A 20,129-nucleotide genomic window follows, 5' to 3' on the forward strand; every position below is an offset into this window, starting at 1 on the left:
AGATGATGTGCTATATGATGAAATCGATTAAATAATTTAAACACTGCAGGGAGGGAATTTCTTTTTTATTTGCCGTAATCGAGTAAAAACAAATCAAGTCAGGAAAAAATTCACTTAGAGAATCTTTATCGGAGTCATAAACGTTTATATGTGAATTTGAGGCCAATTGGAAACAACCACTTTTTGACTTCCAGCCATAAATTTTTGTTTGTTTATAACTTACAACAACTAATAAGGGCTTATGGACGGTATCTCCAGCTACTGAGCTCGTGGCTGTTACTTTAATATCCATAAAACCTAATTTTTTGGGCGTAATCATAAACGATATACCAGCGCCACCATTTTTAGGAACAATTAAAGTTTTTTTCCGGTATAGTTCAATTTTGGGTTGTGCGTCAGATATCTCATTTGATACTTCAGCAAATTCGAATGCCTGGTCCGTATTGTCAAGTGTTACCTCTGTACTAACATCACGATCCATATAATTATGAATTACGATCGAAATGGCAACTATTTCACCACGTCGAACAGAGTATGGTAAATCTAGTGATACGAAAAATGGTTGAAACACTCGTAACTTTTTAGGCATTTTCATTAAACCGAGACCCCATACTGGATCAACAGAAAATGCAGAAATTACCCACGATGTTATTGAATCGGGTACAGTTCTACGTACTGATGTTCTTCCATCGACTCTAAAAAAATAGTTTGTTTATATTAATGTTTAAAGTATATTAGTTAAGAGACTGATGGCAATGTCAGTATATGATTTCATTATGTCGTGATTGCTCAACGTTTGTTCGTCGAAGTCATAGCTATTCTGCGCATACATTTATAGCACTGTGAAAAAATTAAGCGTTTTACAATTCACTAAGCCGCCAACAACGCAAGGAAAGACGAAATGTGAATATTGTCAATGATCCAAATTATTTGACCAGTTTTGAGTCATCATGACTATGTAAGCATATAATCTAAAATTCTTACATGAAATCGACGTTGCAAAGTCGTTGACTCAACAACAATGCTAACCTGTTAACAACAACGTTTTCTCTGTCTTATTGGTAGCTTATTTTCCTATACTCAAATTTTCTCTCGAAACTTCACATTAAAACTAATCCATGGAAAAATGCTATTGAAATGAATCGTAAATTATTTTATTCCAGCTTAAATCCATTGATATTTTGATTGGGCTTGAAGCAAAATAACATTAAAAATATATATTCAGAATTTTGAATAGATTTTGGTTTTCTAAATCAATAGAAAAGTAAGTTTGATATCTTGATGGGCAGTTCTTGCACCAAACGAGAAAATCATTATAAAGTTTTGCCATCAGACCCTTAACTATAAGGTTGTCTTGACTGAATAATTTCATTTATTAGTTAAGGGGGCAGAAATTGTTATTATTATCCATAAAAAAGAATCTCCTACCCTGTTGACACATTTAAAAATAGCCAAGTATTTTCTGGAGGAATAATATCTGAGAAGAATATACGTGGTTGATTCCACAAAACTCTAGGACGTGGTATACGACTGAATGCATATGGGCCAGCCAATGGGGGTCTTGTAACCCCGGCTAACTCTATGGCCGGCCCAAGATCCGGCTTTGCAGTAATTGAACTCCCCTCTGACCGACCCTCGTTGTCTGTAATACCACATAAATAAATATTTTTTGTATCAAAACTTATGAAGTAGCGACTAAGATTTGTTAAAGCTTGATGATGAAATAAAAAGAAAAGCATATTTTCGGATTTGGAAAATTAAGTAAGGTAAATAAAAAAAAATTATTTAAAAAATGAGTTAGATTGTTACCCCGAGTCAATGGCGTCCCAAAGCCAAGCTTCAATGAAGTTTTTACGTATACGATGTGATTCTGTATTAGCATCTCCTTGCGGTATCTCATTGTTTAGCAGAAAGCTGTCGTCCAATTCATTAGAGCGGTAATAAACTGTAAACATCCCAGTGTTAGATTGCATATTAATAATTAATAATTTTTAGTATGTCTAAAAAAAAATTGTTTTAATTTCATTTAAAAGTTATTTATGTTTATTAATCTTAATTATCGTGAGACATACTGTTAAAAATTAGCTTAAAAGTCAGTAAAAAAATGCAATGATTACTTTTTTTTAAATGGAAAATTTTCTGTAAATGTATAAAATATAAATAAAGACTAATCTACGAACAAATTTATAAATTAGTGAAACTTCTTTAGTACATTTAAGTAGTTTGCCGCGTCATGATTTGATTTTGCCACCATAACTGGTAATCGATAGATGAATAGTTTAAATTAGAAAGTTGTTATTGATTAAATTTTTTATTCGAAACATTTTTCCACAAACCGCACAGTTTTGGCAAAAACGAACTGAAAAGTTTTACCCAAAACTGTTTTTTTGTATTAAAATTGTTATTTCGTATAATTGTTTCTGCGAAATCTAGGCACTCTTCGAAAATAATTTTCCAATAAATCCAATAAAAGTGGTTCGTTTTTCTATATAGACCATTTTTGTTCAAATTGAATGAACAAATGCAGTAAAAGCTAGATATTTGCTATTAATTACTGGCTAAACTATTCAGTTTACAAAAGAATGTTTCAAACAAAAAATGTTTGCGTATTTATAAAGAACAACTTTCTAATTTAAATGTTCGCCTAATGTTTGTTAGTTATGACTCAGAGTGAGGTTTTAATTGAACCTGGAAACTTCGATGCCGGTATAAGATGTGTCCCTTTGAAACTAATATTTTTCGTTTGAAGCATTTCCAACTATTAAATTTATTTATCGAGTTTCAAGCATATGTCAACTTCAAAAAGACACCTGTCTATAGGATAAGCGTAAAGGGTGGCAAATATTATTTTTGCCCGGAGCGGCTAAATAGCTAGATCAGGCCATGTTTGCCACACATTCCAAAATAAAGCGAAATGAAGAATAAATATATTTATTTAATCAAGGAATAAAAATCTAATAATAATAAAATCTATAAGTTTATGCAAGTCCGTCAAGAGAAGAAAATCAACTTAATTGAAATAAATGTCAAAAACCAGACTCTTCAAAAATTCTTTGTTAACCGCCAATTTTTACTGTCGTTGCAATAGAATGTCTCTTTAACTTATCAGGTATTAAGTTTGACTTCTTTATACTGCCAAGAATTTCCTGCTTTATACTGCCAAGCTCTGTAAAAAAAGCGTCATCAATTTGAGTGAGGCAGTTGCCCCATTCTCGCCTACACTTTAAGTATTACAAGCTTATCAAAGGTAGCAGATCGCAGACGTCCACTGATAGATTGTTTCTAAAAAATTAAGTATTTAACAATTATTAATAGTTCCGTTCGATCACTGGATTTGTCGCTAATTTATCTGCCTAAAAGCACATTATCCTGCCATTCTTATCTGTAGGTAGCCTTAAAATCTAACTACTTTTTTTTACATGAACTAAATAAGTTTCACTTCTAAATAATACATTATTAAAATATTATTTGTATTTTAGTATTTTTTATTATCAAAAATACAAGCAAATGTCTTACGCATAGGATGCATTTCTGCAACTTCACTGTTTGTTAAAACAATTGCTCCTGAATCCTAAAAAATAGAAGTTATTTAAAAGTAAGTGTTCTATGTTTAATTTTATAATTGGGTGTATTTTAAAACTTACTTGAAATGCGTTGTAAGCAGTTTCAGTTCCTGGACGCCAAATTAATGGCATCGGTTCACCTTCGTTGTTACGATAAGGTGATGCATGTCCGGAATCGTACGACCTTAATTCTTGTTCTACTTCTTCCAAACTGAGATCATTACCTTTCCGTAAAGCCAATACACTTTGATCAATACCTAATAGGCCAACGTAAGAATTGGGTTTTGTGCGAATTGTAATGTCTACATCTTTTCCTGGTGCAGTTTCTTGTACATTTGTATCAATATCAACCTGTATATTTGAATATTATTTGTTTCAACTTAATTTAAGTATTATTTATTATGTAACTTACGAAATTTTGAAGAGATCCTTCGATATCAAAATCTAAAGCATCTGCTATTAATTCGCCAGAATTTGTAACTAAATGAACGATTAAATGAGCAGTTGGAGTCATTGGAGGTGTTACAGGAAATCGTAAGACTGCTGTACGATCACCATTTGAACGAATCATATTTGCAGCTAAAACATCACCTCGCCCCAAAACCTTAAGGAAAATGTACAAAAATTGTTAGACGCGGGGAAAAAATTTAATTTGATTAATGAAAATTGCTTGAAAATTTTTGGAACTTGTCGAGAAATTTTGTGAGTTATAAAATTTGACATACCTCATAAGTAACATAAGCAAATGGCTCCGTACATTCGACACGAACTTCTACATCAGAATTAATAGCAGGCGTTGCAGTTAACAAAGTTGTTTGAATAAATACACCATTTAGTGATGAAGATGCCGTAACAGCTGAGAACCATTCTTTTAAATTTTCGTATTGCGCTTCAATTCCCAAGACGGTATGATTGGAAGCTGGTGTTTTAAATTTCAAATCAACTAAACCTTGCGAGTCTAGCTGGTATTCATTTGCGGTATATTTCTCACTGTCATAAGAAAAACCATGACGTATTATCACAGATCCTTTGGCTGGTGTACCATCATGTTTCGATACATATAACTGGGCAGAATATTCTAGTCCAGGTTTATAATATTCAGATGATTTGAATAATTGCAATCGATATGGATATTTATGGACTATGACACGAGTAGAAGAATTCTGTCTTCGACCAGTTAACGCTTCTTCTACAATTGCTTCCACAACAATTGGACGTTCATATTCATCACCTAATTGCAATTCCGAAGCCAAATCAATCTCTATTGTTGCATCTCCATGTATTGGGAGCACATGACGAACCGGCGCCTGGAATATTGGTTGAAGAATTCCAGAATATATTAATGGATATGCAGATACCGTTAATTCACCTTTTACACGCCTATCGTAAGTATAACGAGCACGAACTGTAATTGGGATTTTACCATCGACAAAAGTAGCATGTTTTGGAGCATCAACTTTAACCTCAAATTTAGGTAAAACATATTCAGCAACATGAACACTTTTTGTAAAGGTTTGATTTAATACAACAACGGTTATATTCCAATCTCCAAGAACGGGTGATTCACTTAAGGGTAGTTCCCCAGAAAATACACCTTTGGATGTTAGAGCTCTAATCCATTGTTTAACACGATTGCCACCTCCATCCGTTATCCGAACATCAATACTTCCGGTTACACCTGGCCGTAATCGTTTATCTAATACAATACATCGAAAACGTATTGTATGTCCTGGTTTATAAATTGCTTTGTCAGTTTGTATGAATACCGAATAACTTTTGGGTACATACTCCAACTCTTTGGTTTGTCGAAAAGTACTGCCACCACCCCCGTTATCTGGTACAGCTATTGCTGTTAGGTTGTAGTCACCAGGACCAATGTCACCAATTTCCAATTTCACCACCCGTGTTACAAATGGTTCAACTGTTGCTGTTTGTGTTGTGCTAAATAAACCACCGGCATCTAGTCGCCCTTCAATACTTATTTGTACGGTTGTTGTTGAATATAATTGTCGTTTTGGATCACCTTGCATTGAGACGGCCACATGATATGCAGTATCGGGTCGTAATGTGCGAGCACCAACAACTGTGAAATATCTGAAAAAGAGTTCAATTTTCTCTGAGATTTATTTATCTTTAAAAGTAACTAATTTCATATCGTTAATATTACTAATTATTCTTGGCTATTGGACAGATACAACAAACTTCCATTTATTCAAAAATAAAGTCAATGTACGTACATTACATGATGTAGCTATGTAGAGAAGAACAAAAGTTCGCAAACGTTGGAAATAAATTTTTTTTCGATTCTTTTGCATATTCATGTTTGGGAGTTGTTCTTGTACAAGACCTCATTTTTTTAAGTCTTGATATCACAAAACAATTACGGCTATTTTATTTTATTTTTTTTGCCAATTTGAATAGCTTTGAGTTATCAAGGTAACTATTATTTAGACCAAGTTTAGACCCGGTAAAATCCGTCAGTGAGCATGGAAAATTTTTGCAGGATCGCGTGTAAAAAAATGCTCCTGAACGTAGCGCAGACTGCCGGTGGGTAACCCGGTAGGATATTGTTTAAACTAATTTTTTTTAAACAAATAAATAATATTGACGGAATTGCTTCTGAAATTTAATCACATAATTGGAATCAAAATTAGCAAAAAATGTTCTTAAACATTTTTCTCTAAACCCTCCAGTTTTCGAATAAAAAATTCGTACAATTTTTTCTTTATCACGCAGCTATTTATTATTTAAAGATTTTATTAAGTTAAAATACTGGTAAAGTGCATATTGTAAGAAATGAATACTCATATTAATGGATATTTTGACCTACATTTTGGCCGAATGGATACAGGTTCTAATCTAAATTGTTTTACGATAGTTTGGCTTTTAGTACATAAAGAATGGCTTAATTTATTATTATTACCAAGTTCTATCAAAATGCATTTCTTAAAAATGATAAATAATTATTATAATGTATACTTTTGGGTCAAATGAAATTGAAATTAAAATTAAAACCGTTACAAATAAATGGTTTCTTTGACGTTGTTTAGTTAAGGGTTTTCCAAAAAATTGTTTCAATTATTTAAAAATCATTGGTTTAATTTTTGCATGGTTAAGCATAGATAAGATTAGTACATGTAATTCATTATCGTTAATTATGACTCATTAATTATGAAGAACTACTTTTGCCAAGATTTATGCTAAAGTGACCATATTTATAAGCAATTTTCCATAACGGTGCCCATTTTTGGGTGACTTTTTGTACTTTTTTGGACATATCTAGGGTGCTGTTGGGCGCATCGAAATGGGAAAAAAGCAAGATATTCGTGACAAAATTCCTTATTTCCTTACATAATGATTATGAATTATTTAATGTGTTAAATGTGGTTATGTTTAAACATAACCTCAAAAGCATGTGAAATACGCTTGAAATATGTAACAATTTGAAATTTTCGTTTTTTCAGAATAGTCTTAGAATAATCGCTAGTTAATCGTAAATTATAGGTTTTATTAAGATCAATCGCATGAATCTTAATAAAACATAAAAATGTTAAAAACATAACCTAAAATTCGGTAAATTAGGCGACTTGCAACGTTAGGCGACTTTTTTTCCTTTTAAATTACAGTTTTTTAGTTATTTTTCACTTTTTATGCATTTTACCTTCAAAATCTGAAAAAAACGCATTTTTTCTCCTTTTAGCTTATTTTTAGTGTAAGCAGTGGAGGGGGGGGGGGATAAATATTCTTTGCTTATTACTCTACTTAAAAACCATTGCTTTTATAGTGTTTACTAAATTACTTGTTACTTGATTAAATTACTGGCGTAATGTGAACAATTGAGCTTAAAGATAGATAAAAATTATATTTGGAAAGCCCTGTAGTATTCTTAGAAAAACAATATTTGAAAATATCCGTTCAAGTAATTTAAATGTGGGACAAATTATATAAAAATAAATAAATAAACAGATATACCTATTTATTATCTTTATTATAAAAATTACCTTTTCCATTCAAGTGAAGTTTAAATAATGATCTTGAACTTTCTGCATTAACTAAGCAATTTTTAAATTTATAAAACTAGTTAGATTATTAAAATCAATAAAATCATATTGTTTTTAGCTTGTTTTACAACTAATATTATTATTCTACGAAATTATCAATTCGATGATGTCAAGGACTGTTTTTAACCGGTTAGACTACAACAATATAATGCCAACGAAATAATTTTTTTGTTTTTGCAGGAAATTGTTTTTTGTGTTTAAAAATTTACAAAAATTATTTAATGAAAGCATTTTAATAAATTTATAAAACTGGTTAGATTATTAAAATCGTATTGTTTTTAGCTATAGTATTAAAGCTTAATATTATTCTATAAAATTATAAATTCGATGATGTCAAGGATTATTTTTAACCGGTTAGACTACAACAATATTATGTCAACGAAATTATTTATTTGTTTTTTACAATTTTTCTTTTTCTCCTTATATCTTTGTTTTATGGAATAAACATAATTTTTTCCTTTGAAAATAATTTAAAAAAAAAAAAATTGTTCCACGAAATAGAAACAATACTCTACAAATTTTCAACTCTCCTCTATCTTTTATAGTTTTAGAGAAAATGGAAACTGAACTTTTGTCTTAATGGGGATTATTCATGAAATTTAAATTTGGATTAAATTTTTTTTCCTTAACTTTATTGGCTGGACATTGCAACTAAACCATTATTTTAGTAATTCATCTTTTTAATTACTTAAAATTAATTAATAAAAGTACAAACTCAGCGAGAGAAAAAATTTCAGCTTGATATCTTTTTTCGTTTTTGAGTTATCGTGTTGTCTAACCTGTAGGGCGATTCACAAACATTCATATCTATCGTTTTCGTGGTAATTATCACAAAAAGCGGTACTTATCGTCAAATGCGATTCACAAACATTTTTTACCGACGGTGGCGGTGTGATACTTATCGTCTCTAGGCGTTAACTTAACAACAAATTTTATTCTCGTGGTAAGTATGTAACGTCTCTGTCGCTTGGGCAATGACAAGATTTTAATTAAACAAATGTCAAATTTGATTACAAAATAAATGTCATATACATACTAATTGATTTTATTTATTTATTTATTTTTTTTTTCTATTAAAATTGCAAAGTGCATAATAAATTTTCTCAAATTTAAATATTTAGTTTGATTAATATTAAAAAGATACTTTAATTAATTAGTTTAGCATAAGGTCTTTATTTATTTCTGTGGTGTGTGGTGTTCTTATTTGATAGTTAGATTTTAGGTAAGTAATTTTCTTTCGTTATATTCCATTCGTATTCTTAAAATGATTTTATTTTGATTATTGCAAAGATATTGTTATTTCAGTAACAATGTATATTGTTATCTCAGAATTAACAAAAAAATTTCTTAAAGTTATTTCAAGCATTGTTTATAAAAAATGTTACTGATATTTGCAAGATGGTTTTTTTTCGATCACAGACTAATTTTTTTATTTAAATTGCTATACATTTTAGTCAACCAAGTTTTTGTTACAATTCAAATTAGAGGCACGAAATAAAACTACAAAATTTTATGAAATACATTAAAAGTTTTGATATTTAAAGTTTCTTTGATATAAATTTTTTGATCTTTATAGCAATGGCTTACACAGAAGCTGCAGCGGACCTCCTCGATTTCCATAATAAGAGTCAGGGTACATTTTAATTGATAATGACGAAGATGATGGTATAATATAACAACCAGGGTACATGATGGGGCAGTGTCAGTTCAAAATCGTTTGATTATGGGAGAGATGTAGGATGCATTATATTTAAAATATTTTTTAATATAATAAATATTCATATTTTTCCAACTATTGTTTTTTTTTTAATCAACCCACAACCAATTAGATTACCTCTGTTTTGATGATTATAGAATACTTACAGATACATCGAGCTACAAACTCAAATTGCCCTAAATGTTAAAAGTTTTCGGATGTCTAAGTTTAACTCGTGGTTAATAAATTATATTTCATTTTCAAAATATTCTTACTTTAATTAATTGAAATGTTTTAAATCTCGTGGATTATCATTCTTCGAAAATGGTTCCACAGAATATGTAGGATAGCATTATAGAAGTAGTTACAGGTTTTAAGATAATTTAAGGACACAAATCCGACTAACAAAGTTATTGTTCTGTTTATGAGAAAGTGCATCACGTACTTGTCTCTGTACACAATACATAGTATTCTGACCGCATGTCAAATCAGTTCTATTGTGAAAAGTCGTTAGATCCGAAACCTACAATAACATATTTTTCTTAATCGGAATTTAAAAACCACAAGGTCTTGAAATCTATAAATGGTATGTTTTAACCGTAACGGGAAGAGAGAAGAAAAATTCAAATACAATCTTGTTTTTCAAAAGCAAACTGAAAAATCTAATAATTTTACGAAAAAATGTTTCAAATAACACTTGTTTGTTGTTATAAGAACAAACATTATTTTGTATTTGAAATTTTTTCCATCCGTTACGGTTTAAATGTGTGAAGATAGATTTAAATTTCCAAATTTTATGATTTTCAAATGCCGATTGCGAAAAATTCTTTAATGTTCGTTATTGAAAGTCAAGGCCATAAATTTTGATACCTTCGAAAGCACCCATATCACAGACGATTATGTTTTAATCTAATTGATAGATATAAATAATCGATTCGTAAAATTAGGTTTTTGAAATGACGATGATAATACCGGTATTTAGGTTACAACTAAATTAAAAAAATTCTTCATTTTATTTCAAAACTTTATTAATAAAAATATTTACATTTCAATATATATTAATTCAACATTCTTTTTTATCTAATTCTTTTCTAAATTATTTCTTCCTCGATGTATAGGTGAAAATTATGTTCTTTTTTCTAATTAATTTCAAAACTTAACTAAAACTAATAAAACAAAACACACATACGCACAAAAACACGAAATTAAATGATTATTAAAAATAATTAAATTATTTTTATATTTGTATTTGACATATAGTTTATTTACATGTGAATTTAGTTTTTATTATTTTTATAGTAATTTTTGTTGGTTTGTAACCAAAAGTAACTAACTTTAATTTAATAATTTCTTAAAACATATAGAAGCCTGTGAATAAAGTCGATAAGAAATTTAACGTTTTTTTCACTAACATAGAGTGTTTGTGAATCACTAAGTCGTTAGTGCAAACACCAAAAAATGATAAGTATCATTTTTGTGGTAATTATCACGAATGTTTGTGAATCGCGCTACTGATATTAGCAAGATGGTTTTTGCAGATGATATTTGCAGACTAATTGTTTTATTTAAAAAAAACTGAAATTTAAAGTTTCTTTGATATAAATTTTTTGATCTTTATAGCAATGGCTTACACAGAAGCTGCAGCGGACCTCCTCGATTTCCATAATAAGAGTCAGGGTACATTTTAATTGATAATGACGAAGATGATGGTATAATATAACAACCCTCATGATGTGGCAGTGTCAGTTCAAAATCGTTTGATAATGGGAGAGATGTAGGATGCATCATATTTATAATATTTTTTAATACGTATAATAAATATTCATATTTTTCCAACTATTGTTTTTTTTTTAATCAACCCACAACCAATTAGATTACCTTTGTTTTGATGATTATAGAATACTTACAGATACATCGAGCTAAAAACTCAAATTGCCCTTAATGTTAAAAGTTTTCGGATGTTTAAGTTTAACTCGTGGTTAATAAATTATATTTCATTTTCAAAATATCACAGACGATTATGTCTTAATCTAATTGATAGATATAAATAATCGATTCGTAAAATTAGGTTTTTGAAATGACGATGATAATACCGGTATTTAGGTTACAACTAAATTAAAAAAATTCATTTTATTTCAAAACTTTATTAATAAAAATATTTACATTTCAATATATATTAATTCAACATTCTTTTTTATCTAATTCTTTTCTAAATTATTTCTTCCTCGATGAGTTGGTGAAAATTATGTTCTTTTTTCTAATTAATTTCAAAACTTAACTAAAACTAGTAAAAGAAAACACACACACGCACAAAAACAAGAAATTAAATGATTATTAAAAATAAAAATAGTATATTCAAAAAATTGTCATTATTAAATTATTTGACATAATAGTTTATTTACATGTGAATTTAGTTATAGTAATTTTTGTTGGTTTGTAACAAAAAGTAACTAACTTTTATTTAATAATTTTTTAATACATATAGAAGTCTGTGAATAAAGTCGATAAGAAATTTAACGTTTTTTTCACTAACATAGAGTGTTTGTGAATCACTAAGGCGTTAGTGCAAACGTCAAAAAATGATAAGTATCATTTTTGTGGTAATTATCACGAATGTTTGTGAATCGCGCTCCAGACATTCAAACGGACAACCGGAAATAGACGTTATGAACACCTATACCAAAATTTTGTTTATAGCGTCAATATTTTTAAGCTTTACTAACTTGAGATTAAATTTAGTATACCTTGATATAATTCATATATACATGGTATAAAAATAGGACTTAAGCACATAAAGCGTATATAATTTAATTTTTTTTGTCAAAAACTTTCGCAAAACATTAATCAAATCAAATATTACAAAATTTGCGAATATTCGTCACACCATTAATACGTATAGAAAGACATTTTATTAATTCGGTAAATTTTTCGGCATATTTTATAAGATATTATATTTGCCAAAAGTATATACCAAAATTCAAATTAAAAATGATCGAATGTTTGGTTTCTTGAATTCTGTAATACTCCAAATTCTGATAAAACAAATTTCCAATATTAACGTTATTTCGTATCGATATTTAAGTGAACTTACTTGCGGTAGTCTATTTTTTTAAAAACGTGTTTTATTTCAATCTAGGTAGGTATATTGGTTCATTGATTCGTATCGGTTCATTACATCTACCTATCGATGACTAAACAATCTCTTTCTTTTAATTACTTTCCTATTTACAGTTAGCTGCTACAGCGAACATTAGAGACATGTGAAGATTAATTTAATATGAGCCAAATAAAAAATTGACATAGAATGATTTATAACAAGTATTTAAAATAATTGGAGCATTATTTACAAGTAAATTTGATATCAATTTTGTATGATCTAATTACCTATCTTTTAGGATGGCTATATTTTACATGGTAATTTATGTAGCTTCAAAAATGATAGAAATTCAAAACCTAGCAATCTTAAAATACACACCTCCGTGAAATATGTAGCATAGGTAATGGTTTAATTTTGTACTATTACCTATTTTTCGAGTTTTCGCTATTTATTTACTGCTTCTATAAAGATATTTATTCACTCAATTCTTTTTATACTCTGTAGATATGTAATAAATATATCATGGTATATTAAGTTTAGTCCCAAGTTTGTATAACGGCTAATTAGTCCATTTCCGGTTGTACGTCCGTCTGTCTGTGGACACGATAACTCAAAAACGAAATGAGATATCAAGCCTAAATTTGTATAGCGTGCTCAGGACGTAAAAAGCAAGGCTAACTTCGTAAATGAGCAACATAAGTCAAGGTCTATTCTTTTCAGTTGCAATGTCAGTTTTTCGCTAGCTATCACTTATGTGCCTTATTCTGGAACCAGTACTCCATATTCTTGAAACCTATTATAGCTAGGTTAATTTTGAAATTTCACAAATTTGAAAAGTATGACCCAAATTAAGTAGGATTACATTACTTGGTTTTTCAAAATTGGATAAACTTTGGATGTCATAGAGCAAAATAAAATTTTTTGGATTCTGATGACGTCATAAAGTTAAAAATTCGATTTTTTGATAACACAGGCAAATTTGTTCCGATATCATTGGAATTTTTTTTGAAACCCACTAATTTTGGGCCATTTTTTTCAGCTGTGATGTCAGTTGTTCGCTAGCAATCTCTTATGTGCTTCATTCCGGGAGCAGGACTCCATATCTAGAAACTTATTAAAGCTAGGTAAATTTTGATCACAAATTTGAAAAGTATGACCCAAAGTAAGTTAAGTATTAAGTTTTTTGATAACACAGGCAAATTTAATCCGATTTTATTGGAATTTTTTTTGAAACCCACAAATTTTGAGTCATTCTTTTCAGCTGTAATGCCAGTTTTTCGCTAGCTATCTCTTATGTGCTTCATAGCGGGGCCAGGACTCCACATTCTTGAATCTTATTAGAGCTAGATTTGATCACAAATTTTAAAATGTTTATCAATTAAATGTACAGAATCTTTAAGGTAAAGTGACACAATTTGGACTACTCTCACCAATTTTCCCATAGTTTTATGTTAAATATTATCAGTATACGATTCATCTAAATCGTTTAAGCCGATCCCGATATATATAAGGCGCAACCTAAATATACCACCAGCGCTATATACCCTCGTTACGGTCCTGGAATTTGGACTTGAAACAAAACTATATTTGCTCTATGCTCGTTTACAGCGGGCCTGATTCAATTATTTCGTGAACCGACCCTCGTAATTGCAAATTTTTATCAAATCACCTCTGTACTGTAATAATAAAAATAAACAAAAAGTTATAATTAACATGAACTTACGGTGGATTTACAACTGCATAAGTAGAATAAATATTTGCTTGAAGGCATATTATAAAAAAGAAAAATTGTATAACATATGAATTGTAATAACAGCTTGTTGAACAACAAGTCTTTTGCTTCATCATTTTCGTATCTTCTTTTTTACATTCACGGCGTTGTATTTATATGAATTATAACGGCGGTTGTTTTTTGTTTTAATTTTCTTGTTCTTGTTGTACTTCTTATTACCAATAATAATAACAACAGCAGTGACACACCCTAAGCACTGGTACTTTGACGAACCACCAGTTGACAGCTTGTCACCTATAAATAACAAAAAATTGATATTTTATTATGAGTCAAGTGTAATTCAATAAACCGTGAATACAAGGGCAAATTTTTATATTAATTATCATCTTAAAAATATTTACCCTTGAATGCACGATGCACCCACGTAAAAGGTTTAATTAGAAACAGAATTTAAATGATGTCATTTATTACAATGATTCAGATTTATTATGTCAATAAATATTTTGCCAAACAAAAAAAGATTAGAACTTAGAAATTTGATCTGAACGCTACCCTTATCTATGGTTGGGATTCCCCTCAAACAACTACTCTATGAACTTACTTCTAGTCGTAGCATAACTACGGAATACATGCACGCGTATCGCACATACAATATTTGACATTTGTCTTTATATGTTATATTATGGACATTTCTTTGACATAAGATAGTTGAGAGCATTAAAGCACGGATATGTATTTTGTTAGTTTAGTGATTATTTAGTTCAAATCCAGCAACAGACACAAAATTTTAAAAAAAATATTTATTATCATATGTAACTTGTAATATGTAATCTTGAACGTTGCTTGTTTTATTTTTTGATAACTCTATGTTGTTTTAAGGTTGTTTTCTTGCTATGGGCATATCCATAGAAAATTCTAAATTAGTGTATACTTATTAGGAGTATAATAATACATTAACCAAAAAAATTTGAAGTCGATTGACCGTTTCTAACTCGAGTTAAATACAATTAAAGTTCGGATAATTAACATGGAGAGCATAGGAAAGGTTGCGTTTTGTTGTGTTTTTTAATTCTAGAAAAAAACGCGGTTTAAGATATTTTCAAAAAACTAACTGAACATTCATGAATTTATGCATGTGAGTTTAAAAAAAAACCAAACTATTGACCGCTTCATTCTTGAGATACAGTCACTGAAAGTTATTTAAATTTTTTTGTATAACAGAAACAATTATATTTAGAGTATAAGTAGTGTAAGGGAGATGTCTATTATATACAGAATTATAGATGTTTATTATCATGCTATTATCATACAGAATATATGATAAATGGACAGTTGAGTTAAAAACATGTTAAAATTAATACTTATTTGAGTGTGCTAAGCATATCTATACCTACATAATACTACTGCTGTATGATGTAGTACACTATATTTACAATATTGTACAAAGACAACCACCTTAATTACGAGTTTGTTAGGTTGAGTTTAATAAATTGCTTGCAAGCAATTTTTTCACTCGTATTACTATTCGTAATTATTATTATCATAGATAAAATAATAGTATTATCATTCTATACTCTTTGACATAAAACAGGCTTGCGTCCTTTAGGTTTGCGTCCTAAGATATTAATTACTATGCATTAGTCCTCAAAATTATTGTATTTCATTGATTGATTAATAAATTAAAGATTATAATTGTTATGAAAACGTTTCAAAACACTAACAGAGTAATATTTTTTGCTGGTTAAAAATTAAAAAAATAAATGAATTGAATATTTTTAATTAGACTTTTATTACTTTTTTTTTTTGCAATTTATTTACAAGTTATTGACTTAAACAATTGTTAACAGTACAACAATAATATAATTAACAATATTACCTCAAAAAAACAGTACTACAAAAAACAAAAATATTAACAACGACATAGATTTACAGAGGAATTAATTAGGTAGGTATTATTTATGAAATAACAATTGAAATAATGGAAGTTTGTTGAGTGTGTGTCAAAACTTTACCGTATATGATTCGTGAAATAAGTTACTCAACGTTACTCTGTAAATGTATAACGTTCATATACGTTAAACAACGGTAGCGCTTATAATCACCTACAGCCTAAAAATTTTTAAGATTCTTAAATAGTCCTGAAAAAGTTTCCTCCCTATTCCCTGTAAATAATATAGAGATAATAGTGTTGTCCTCTCTGGGCGGAAAGTGCCAACTTTCGCCCCGTTGTGAAAACGAAGTTGACTCTTTCTACCTCCGTCGAGCAATAAAATGTCAGATCCCATGTTTGTCATTCTCAGTTTCGCCTCAGGCGACAATAAACATGAGATCTGAGACAGTCTTTTGCTCCCTAGATTTGTAATATACTATAGGTAAACCAAAAAATTTTATGATGAATTTTTAAAGATTTTCGGTCAGGTAGACATGTATACGCAACAGAAAATGGGGTATTAAAAATTTTCTGACTTTTTTAAATATTTGGCACTCCCTTAGGAAAATCGAAAACTTGAAATTGATGCTATTGCGCTTTTAGAAGTTTTGTTTTAGAGAATGTAAATGAACAAAACTTTAGCCCCAGAGTGCCAAGATCGAGAGTTACATCCTGGTTAAATCTCGTCGTCCTGACAATGTTAAAAATGTTAAAAATTTTTGAATCCCTCTTCTATCACAAAACAACGTTTTTCAAGTGTATTTGAATGTATCGCATAATTGCAATAGATTTGTTATCACCTAGACCTCTGACTTTCGATTCCCTGTAACCTCCTAGAGAAGAATCCGTCAAATCTGTTATAACCATAAGATGAAACTAAATAGTTTTGTCGAGGTGTAAGGCAACGCAGAAAGCCCAAATTCTCTCTGCTGGGGTTCCCAGTGAGAGTAGATAGATCTTAAGTTTCAGACCCAAACATTCAGAACTTGGCATCCAGTAGACTTTTACAGGTTCAAATAATATGAATTACACCATCTTCCTTACATATTCTGCACACAAAGAAACTGCGCATTAGTGGGTTACACATCAACTACTTTCTTTAATTCTCTCAGGAAGGATAGACAAACCTAAATTTATATTCAAAGTGATAAATCTGTAGAATCCAGCGGCATTTCTTAATAATAAATAATTTGCGTAGAACATTTTAACCTTTTTGAAGACTTATTTTGGCGTTTTGTTTATTGCCATAAAAGCTTGATCTATTAAACTCTTAAGATCCTACGGACCTTAAAAATAAATGTCGCTGATAAATGTGTCATACTTTTATATACATATAAAATATAATGATGCTCTTAAACAATGCATAAACAATCAATTTTCATAGAATACAACAAATACAAACACACGTCACGCTAAACATCATCAGTGTAAACTCATCTATTGTATTGTATGTCAGTAAATATGTATGTTATGTAATCATTATTTTTAATATTAAAAGAAAAACTTAAATACTAAAATATTTAAATAAATAAAATTATATAATAATAATTGAGCTTTATTGAACGACTAGCTTTAATCATACAGAACAGATTAAACAGAAAATTAGTCCGATCACCTTAAAGTTTTACCTCGGAATTCAACGGAATAGGCTGAATATTTGAACAAACCTTTATTTTGATAGTACAAATGTTGTCTCAAAAGTTACATATGATCACGTGTGCACATCCTTAGATATTCAAGGTCAAAGGTCGTAAAAATCAGTTTTTTCAGAATATACCGTTTCTTTTGCCTTCAATCGTATTTACATTTATTATAAAAGTTATAGACGATAAAATTTTCGACAACGTCTGAAATCTTTTTTTAAACATTGAACCGTTTTTGAAATAAGGCTATATATCAGCTATACCTACCTTCATGTAGGGTCAGGTGAATATTTATAAATTTAAGGTTTTAAATAATTATTTATGTAATATTTACATAATAATTCATTAAATACCCCTCAAATAATTATTTAATACCTTATATTTATAAATATTGATCCTGCACTAAGGTACGTATAGCTTAGCGGTGCACCATTTTCTGCACCCTCTATCTATTTCAAAAACGGTTCAGCGTTAAAAAAATTTTATCCTCTACAACTTTAATAATAAATGTAAATAAGATTGACAGCAAAGGAAACGGGATATTCCCAAAAAACTGATTTTTGCAACCTTAGACCTTGAATATTTAAAGACACGCATACGTTATCATATGTAACTTTTGAGATAACATTTATAATATAAATATTCAGCTTATTCTCCGTTAGATAGATATTACTAGCTCGACCCGTGATTAATTCCGCGGTGCGGTACTCGTGTCTAAAAACAGGCTATAAAAATAATATATTTATTAAAAAGCAATTTTATTACAGATATGATATACAAATGACATAATGAATAAAATCAAATCTTAAAATTGTTTCTCAAGCCTGTTTTTCCCTAAGCGGTAACATTTTTAGACCGTGAGTCTATTTTCCATTAATCAGAACGATACGATTTAAGGGGTAAATTATGGGATTTGAAAAGGCAGGAAAACGGAGTGGACTGGAAAAAACAGAATATGGCAATTTTTTTGTATCTGTTAACCGTAAATTTATAAATTCGTAAAACTTTAAACATACATAACTTTGATGTAATTCTGTAAAGAAACCTAGACAATCAAAAAGAATAAATTTTATCAAAAAAGTTTTTTCAAATAATCAAAATAAAAACTTGTTATGGAAATATTTCAACATAACAAATCACCAAATAAAATCCTCGGGGTTCATCTTTGATTTGTTTTTTTTTTTTTTAAATTATATGTCTGAATTATAAATGATGTTGCGACAAATCAAGGTCGAGAAATAATGAATTCCGGAGTTATCTACATTTTGTTTCTTTTTGCAACCACTCGTAGACATAGAATTAAAAAACTATTCGAATCTGCCACGCAACCTCTATATACAAATGAAATATGTACGAAGACTTAAAGATTACGCTAGGGAATACTAGAATAGGAAATTTACTCAAATTTTCAAATAACCTTAAAAAATTCTACTCTGGTAAACAATAAGAACGCATACCCAATTCACATAAGATATGTAAAAGATAACTCTTAAAAATTATTAAAAATATTATCGAGATAATTCGATGAAACAAGTAAGCTCGAACGTAAACAAATTATCAATATGGCGGTGATTGAGTACCGTGCGAGAGAGATTACAGAGATTGACAGAATCTCCTTAACCCTACCTGCGCAAAACATACCTTGTCTAATTCTACCATGTATTGTACGTTATGTACCTGTAAATGGAGGTAAAATTGAGTTTTATATAATTAATTTGATAAGCTTCTTATTTAAGATTTAGTACCTAATTATGTTTTGATATACCTGTTTATAATAAACATGTAAAAAAAAATTTAATTTAATGTAATTATACAATTATGACGCAACCACAAGCTAGTGAGCATAGCACGCGTTGAATTTGTAAAGACAAGGAGCGTATAGCGTATATACTGTAGAAATAAAATTTTGTTATATTGTTTTTTTGACACAAATACAATCAAAAACTTCCCGTGGGGTGGGTCTAATGCGATCCTTGAAATTCACACCAATAACTCCCCAGTATAATAAAGAGTTAGTAGAACAAACAAACAAAATTTTAACACATTTACATGTTTACATAGGTCACTACACTATTTAATATTTTTCAGATGACTTTTTTTCAAAAATTTTCAGAAAAAACGACTCGATCGAATTTTATCTATGTAACTATTTTCGGGTCATATTGCCATTAATACGCTTCGATCGGCACATCAACAAAGTCGATATAATTCTTTTGTTGTGCGATATCGATCAGGAAAAAAATGACTACAAACGTGCGTACACTCACACACACACGCAAATCATTTGTTGTTTTTTTTCTTAGACCATGAAGTATATAGACTGAGCATCGCCTATCTTTCCGTATAGTGAGAACACTTTCCTCAGTGTGCCAACATCTGAGGTAATTGCTTGGGTCAGTTATGGACA

General features: G+C 29.5%; 1 protein-coding gene across 2 annotated transcripts in view; it reads right to left on the reverse strand.

Moving 5' to 3' along the window:
• Nucleotides 1-20,129, reverse strand: part of LOC123290767 (CD109 antigen-like) — a 32,648-nt gene that overhangs the window by 3,364 nt on the left and 9,155 nt on the right. Inside the window, exons 2-8 of one of the 2 annotated variants that reach the window (XM_044871070.1) lie at nucleotides 14,141-14,443; nucleotides 4,289-5,657; nucleotides 3,976-4,167; nucleotides 3,645-3,914; nucleotides 3,517-3,571; nucleotides 1,810-1,945; nucleotides 224-695 (exon numbers count right to left, since the gene is read on the reverse strand). In XM_044871070.1, the coding sequence (XP_044727005.1) occupies nucleotides 224-695; nucleotides 1,810-1,945; nucleotides 3,517-3,571; nucleotides 3,645-3,914; nucleotides 3,976-4,167; nucleotides 4,289-5,657; nucleotides 14,141-14,265 (2,619 nt within the window). In that variant the 5' untranslated portion in view covers nucleotides 14,266-14,443. Of the gene's footprint in view, nucleotides 1-223; nucleotides 696-1,428; nucleotides 1,643-1,809; nucleotides 1,946-3,516; nucleotides 3,572-3,644; nucleotides 3,915-3,975; nucleotides 4,168-4,288; nucleotides 5,658-14,140; nucleotides 14,444-20,129 lie in introns of both variants that reach the window. The other variant, XM_044871069.1, reaches the window with a different exon arrangement.

The sequence above is a fragment of the Chrysoperla carnea genome, chromosome 1 (genome assembly GCF_905475395.1).
Source record: "Chrysoperla carnea chromosome 1, inChrCarn1.1, whole genome shotgun sequence".
Lineage (NCBI taxonomy): Eukaryota > Metazoa > Arthropoda > Insecta > Neuroptera > Chrysopidae > Chrysoperla > Chrysoperla carnea.